Source organism: Mus pahari, chromosome 20 (assembly GCF_900095145.1).
Source record: "Mus pahari chromosome 20, PAHARI_EIJ_v1.1, whole genome shotgun sequence".
Classification (NCBI taxonomy): Eukaryota; Metazoa; Chordata; class Mammalia; order Rodentia; family Muridae; genus Mus; species Mus pahari.
In genome coordinates, this window is record NC_034609.1 from 4,319,749 (window position 1) to 4,326,632 (window position 6,884).

Sequence of the window (6,884 nt, forward strand, 5' to 3'; positions counted from 1 at the left end):
CTGGAACTCACTCTGTAGACCAGGCTGGCCTTGAACTCAGAAATCTGCCTGCCTCTGCCTCCTGAGTGCTGGGATTAAAGGCGTGCGCCACCATACCAGGGTTTCTCTATAGCCCTAACTGCTCTGGAACTAGCTCTGAAGACCAGGCTGGCTTCGAGCTCATGGAGATTAAGATCCACATGGTGGAAGGAGAGAATTGACTTAAGTGAGCATCCACACACAAGCACAAAAAAGTACAATGATTTAAAGAACAAAACTGGCTTGGGCCTTTGCTCAGTGGTGTAGAACACTTGTTGTTCTTGTAAAGGATCTGGATTTGATTTCCAGAGCCTCACCACTTCACTTCTTCAGGCACCAGGCCTGCATGTAAAACACTCATACACACAAAGTAAAACACATCTACAAAGTTCAGCACAAACAGTGATGTGTAGAAATGTGCAAAATCATAGCATTTTCAGGGTTATCTAATTAGAAGAGTACATCTGGAAGTATGTGTGAGTAACAGTTCCTAACAACATAATCAGGGGTTTAGATTATTCATCAGTGGCCACATGCTAACTGTCTTAGCGCTCCTACTGCTATGATAAACACTATGACTGGAGAGGAAAGGACTCATTCAGCCCACACTTCCACATTATAGTCCATCATTGAAAGAAGTCAGGGCAGGAACTCAGATGGCAGGAACCTGAAGGGAGGAACTGAGGGAGAGACCATGAGGAATGCTGTATACTGTCTTGCTCCTTCTCGTGGCTTGCTTTACCTTCCTATAGACCCCGTGGCTGCCCCGGGGTGGCACCAGCCACTTTAGGCTGGGCCCTGAGCCCTCCTGCATGAATCACCTGATGAAGAAAATGCTTGACAGACTTCTCTGTAGGCACCATCCTTATAGAAGTATTTTCTATTTCCAAATGACTCTAGTTTGTGTCATGCAGACAAAACTAACAGAGATATTAATCTGACCTTTTAGGTTTAAATTTTATTGTAAGGTCATTTTCTGCTGTGCTGGGATGTTCGGGTCATGGTGGGTTCTTTGCAGATAAGTCTTAGAGCATGCCCATTAGTTGTCATTAGTTGCACTTGAAGGTTTTGTTTGGACACTGACCCCAGGCTCCTCTTTCCTTTTGTTCTTGGTAACTTAGTGTAGACAAAATATATGAGAGATTACTTGGACATTAACCTAAAAAGATAAAAATACCTTTTGAAAAAGTTTATTTTATACCCTCACAATCTTTTCATATAATGAAGCATTTTTCTTGTATTCTATAAGAGTACATTTTTTAGTGTCTTAAACATTTAAAAGAAAATACAGACTGTCAAATAACTTGTCACAGTTGAATGTTAATCCAGAACCTTTGAAGTCCAGTCTTTTAGGAGTTGGTGAAACGCTCATAATTTTAATATGCACAGTACTGTGACTGCTGTGATAGATAACTGTGTCCAGCTTATTAGACTTTTACATACTAACTGCTTTATTAAACGTCTGATGGCATGTAACAAGGTGTGTGAAGAGTTTGGTTAGATGACTTTTGACATTGCAAATGTGTAGGGATTGGCATTTGAAGTTATTGACTAGTATGCTTTTTCCAGTTTTTGTTAATAGCTAATAGTGAAACTGCTGATTCGTGTGGAGAGAAGGCTCAGCAGTCACTTGCTGCTCTTGCAGAGGAGCCAGGTTGCTTCCCATCATCCATGTGGTAGCTCCTAACCATCTATACATTCAGTTTCAGGGGATCTTGTGCCCTCTTGTAACTTCATGGGCACTGAGCATGCATGCGGTGCATATACATTTAGGTATGAGAAATCAAAATCTTTGAAAAATGTCTTTGAACAATGTAGCCAGTGTTTAGCATTTTATATTATTACCCAATTGATATGAGCCTGGTAGAGTTCATCCTGACTGTGTATATGTAACAGGTCAATTTTTCAGTTCTTTTGGAGTAAAAGATCAGTGAAAATGCTGGGCATGATCCATTTCTGGGGCCTTCTTATGTCTTCTTTAGTGATACTCTGGAGAAAGCACCATAGATGGGGTTGTACTTTGAGATAGCCAGTCTAACCTTCTCTGGAACCAACATTTCTTGGCCATCAGAGTTTAAGGTGATGGTACCAGGAAGCAAAGATTTCCGCAGTGAGTCACTAGGCGTGATAGTGGAACTATTCCCTGTTGCACCCCCCTTTTTTTGGACCCTTGGTTCTTGGCTATGGGAGAAACTGTATCATATTGGATGCATACACTGCCTCTGGAGGTACTGCCTCAGGCCTTGTATTACTGCTGCTTAATTGGCACTGTCAGTCTTCCAAAGGCCATTCCATTTTTCTATCAGGCCAACAGCTTCATGATGGTGGGGAACATGATAAGACCATAATTGTGGGCCTACTATCACACTTACAGCTATGAAGTGAGTTCTAAGGTCAGAACAATACCGTGTGGAATACCATGATGGTAGATGAGGCATTCTGTAAGTCCATGGATGGTGGTTTTGTCAGAAACATGTGCAGGAAAGGAAAGTCCGTAACCAGAATAAGTATCTATTAAGTATAGTAGAGTTGTCCTTTCCACAGAGAAAGTGGTTCAGTATTGTCAACCTCCCAGGAGGTTGCTGGTCATCCTGGGGAAATGTACTCAGTGTTGTCTCTGCTGTTGGGAGATCTGCCACTCCGCAGCAGCTGTAGTCATGTAGGTGAGCCTTGGTGAGCAGTAGTTCATGTTGTTGAGTTCATACATCTCTGTGTCCATTGGGCAATGACAATGATGGCTGGGGAAGAAGGGGCCATCCTATCTACTTCAGCTCCTCAGCTGAAGTTGGTTGGGAGTGCTCAGTTGCCTGAGAAATTGCTAAAGGCTCTTTGGAGTCTTTAACTCCACTGGTGTTGAGAAGAGCTTGTCTGAGGTCATGAAGGTCCTTTTAGATTTAATATTTAAGTGAGACTATCTAAAGACAGTAATGGCTTTTATTTGTTTCAGAATTAAAATAGTGGTACCATAGCATTCTAGTACTCACTAATAAGATTATATTTATTTGTACTTGGACAACACTTTTTCCTTAAGTTTTGAATTTGAATTTTGATTTCTTATACAGAAGATAGAAGTGATAGAAATACTACCCATACTGCTCTTTTCAAAAATGCTTATTTCATCTGTGTCTTTTACCTGCACATATATGCATAATGTGTGTATGTATGTGCAGAATGTGTGTGTATGTGTGTGTGCCTAGTTTCTGAGGAAGTCAGAAGAAAGGCAGGATATCAGATCCCCTGGGACTGGAGTTACATGTGGTTGTGAGCTGCTGTGTGGGCATTAGGGACCCTGGGATCTTTGCACGGCAGTCAAAGATCTGACTGCTGAGCCAGCTCTCCAGCACTTCACACTGCATTTAATGGCTGCGAGCTGTATATAAATATTGGGATTGTTACTAAATACATTGCTAAATCTCTAGTGATCTCTCTTTGATCAAAGTTACATTGAGGCAGCAATGACAGCCAATAATTCATCCTGACACAGCTCAGCGTTTACAGTTCTCTGTTTTGCTTATTTGTGCTTATTTTTATTATTATTTATTTTTTGTCAGTAGGAAGGAGGGTTTTTTTTTTTTTTTTTTTTTTTTTTTTTTGAGACAGGGTTTCTCTGTGTATCCCTGGCTATCCTGGAACTCACTCTGTAGACCAGGCTGGCCTCGAACTCAGAAATTCACCTGCCTCTGCCTCCCAAGTGCTGGGTTTAAAGGCGAGCGTCGGTCTTACGTTACAGAGTGTTGAGGTGTGGCTTGTTCGGTTGGCCGTTTACTTGTAATGCAGATTAGATTATTGCATTTTTGTTCTCCTTGCGTTTGCCTTTCCCCTGAAAGAATGTTTTATTTGACAGAAAACCTGACCGTGAAAGGGCTGAGGACTTTGATCACGTGAGTCGTGAATCTTACTATTTTGGCCTCTCCCCAGAAGAACGCAGAGAGAAGCAAGCTATTGAAGAGTCTCGTTTACTGTATGAGATTCAGAACCGGGATGAACAGGCTTTTCCTGCCCTTTCTGTACGTATGTTGAGATTGTAAGGTTAATGTTTAGAAGTCTTTCTCAATGCAGTTTGTAGTACATAATAATTTCAGGTGGTGGACTTAAATTTTTAAACTGGAAATATCTTTGGTGTGTGCTTGTCATCACAGCCACTTAAGAAGCAAGAGAGGCCATCTTGTATAGTAAGATTGTGTGCCACATAGACAGGAGGGAGGGAGGGGAAGTAAAGGTGGAACATGTCGTAATCTAGTCTGGAGATGCTGCGGAGACAACTGCTGACAGGTAAGCCAGTGGTTGGTTTGGTCACTTAACAGTTATGAGTATTTCCTTTCAGACTGACTTGTGATCTGCAAGCAAATCCTGCAGTGTAGAGACTTAGTTCTCAGTTATTCTGAACACTCAGGAAAGTTTGATCACTTATACATTAAACATAATGCACTTAAGTGTGCTCACCACACTGTTTCGGGGAAGAAGCACATGTATCTGTCTTGTTCCATGTGTCAGTCACTGAGCTATACTGGATACTTGTCTGATGAAAGGAATAGCTCCACCTTTTTTTTTTTTTTCCGAGACAGGGTTTCTCTGTGTAGCCCTGGCTGTCCTAGAACTCACTCTGTAGACCAGGCTGGCCTCGAACTCAGAAATCCACCTGCCTCTGCGTCCCAAGTGCTGAGATTAAAGGCGTGTGCCACCATTGCTGGCTTGGGTGAGGGTTCTTAATTTAAGCCTTGGCAAATGGTGTAGCATGGTAACCCTGACTGAAGCAAGGGGGAGTGCTGTTGAAGGCTCCTCATTCCACAGACAGTATCAAAGCTGCACGTGTTCACTTTTCTGTTTTCTGAGAGAGAAGCTCAGTTTGAGGGCTTATTTGAGTAGTTCTGTCTGGAGCTTAGGGAGGGTTGCAGAGGTACCCAAGGCAAGTCAGGTCTGTGCTCAGTGCTCCCTCACACATTTTCAGTTGTTTTCACATAGCTTTGCTTAGCGAAACTGACATTAATATTCACTCTTCTATTCAAACTTCTCTTACTAGCGAATGGCAAAAGGCAGTGCCACTGGGTTACTTCCACGTTTTAGATTTACATTAGTCTGCTGGTGGATTTGATAGTGGCTTAGGTTCATTTACTAGAAACTGGGATAGAAGATCAGGCCTTTTTCCTGTTGTGTGATTGACTGAGTGCTGTAGCAGGAGTTGAGAACCTTTGGTGATAATTCATCTTAAAAACCCAATTTATTTGTGTCTGGTCCCTTTGTTTTCCCAATAATACATGTAGTTCAGAGCTCAGGTGGTTTACTCTTGACTGGATCATTTCAGTAACACCTGCTAATTGAGATTCCGTATCACAGCAGACCTTGAGAGGGTTGGTAGAAAAGATATTACTGTATCAGTTTCAAGGTAATAGCTTGGTCAGTGTGATCTCTTGAAACTGATAAATGAAGTATTAATTTAGCCGGAATGGGGGCTGGAGAGATGGCTCAGCTGTTAAGAGCACTGACTGCTCTTCCGAAGGTCCTGAGTTCAATTCCCAGCAACCACATGGTGGCTCACAACCATCAGTAAATAGTTCCGGCGCCCTCTTCTGGTGTGTCTGAAGACAACTACAGTGTACTTACATATAATAAATAAATCTTAAAAAAAAAAATTTAGCCGGAATGTCTGATTATTTGATACTTAATTTAGTAGTAGACTATTACAGTAGAATATATAATTGAACGTGGATTCTAGATGATAGCCATAATTAACTGTCCAGTAGATTCTAAAGTATAAAATTATAAGGCTATAAACTTGGAGAGTTTTGATTAGAAGTATGAATGTTATTTGTAGAGCTTATATACATATTTGTAAAATTTTAATACCAGTATGATTTTATTTTAAAGAGTTCATCAGTCAGTCAGTCACCTTCTCAGAATAGCAATGCGTGTGTCCCAAGGAAGTCTTCACATGCAAGGGACAGGAAGGGAAGCATACGGAGAGCAGACCCAGAGGAACGAAAGGACAAAGGTACTGTGCTTTACCACTGAAGATACATGACATCTCTGTTTCAAGTCATACACAGGGTTTCTTGCCTTACCTTGTAGTTTACTTTCTGCAGTTTTATGTATTCAAGTAAACTGATCTGGAAATAATAAACAATGAGTACCAGAAATACTTGCTATGAGTCAAACTGAGTGCAGTTTTGAGTAGCTAGGTGATGTTTGTGCTATCCTGCTGCTTCCTGTGCACATATGGATGGATGGATGGATGGATGGATGGCCAGGGTTTCCGTGCTGTGTATGCTGCCTGCCCACTGGCCTCTCATAGTCAGCCACCTTGAGTGTCTCCTTGAGTGGGCGTGACAGTGCTTGTGTCCTAGCAATGCCTCCATAGTACAGAGTAGAGATGCTGGCAATGTGAATAGAAGAAAGAGAAGTCCTCTCTTTAAAAAAAAAGGTGGAAGTATAATGTCTTTGTAAGAGGTTACATTCGTGTAACTTCTATTACAGAATATCTGAATTCCTTTTTACTACAGTAGTGGTTTCTTTATAGATACAGAGAAAAATTCATAGTATAAAACTGGGTTTATACAAAGGTTGAGATATCAGCTGGTGTATTGCGTCTACTATGGATAAGAAGGGATTGGTGTATTTGGAAAAGTTACTTAAAATTGTTAAGCTGTCCATCTGGTGTCATATATTTGACATAGACAAATATTGATATGAGCTAAGACAGTACTTGTATTTCTGTATTTAAATCAACTGAAGGTTGATTCTGCCTTTTTTTAATTCTTGATCTGTTGCAGACTCTGTACGTGGCCATACTCACGTGGATAAAAAACCGGAGCCAAGCACACTGGAGGTATAGGTCTTAAATATATTGAAAACATTTGTTTACCTATTAC

The 6,884-nt window shown here is 41.1% G+C and overlaps 1 protein-coding gene across 1 annotated transcript in view; it reads left to right on the plus strand.

Annotated features, from left to right (window-relative positions):
* Otud4 (OTU deubiquitinase 4) overlaps positions 1–6,884 on the plus strand; it is a 46,273-nt gene that overhangs the window by 28,941 nt on the left and 10,448 nt on the right. The window contains exons 14-16 of the mRNA XM_021220816.2: positions 3,863–4,025; positions 5,884–6,007; positions 6,786–6,841. Of these exons, the coding sequence (XP_021076475.1) occupies positions 3,863–4,025; positions 5,884–6,007; positions 6,786–6,841 (343 nt within the window). The remainder of the gene's footprint in view (positions 1–3,862; positions 4,026–5,883; positions 6,008–6,785; positions 6,842–6,884) is intronic.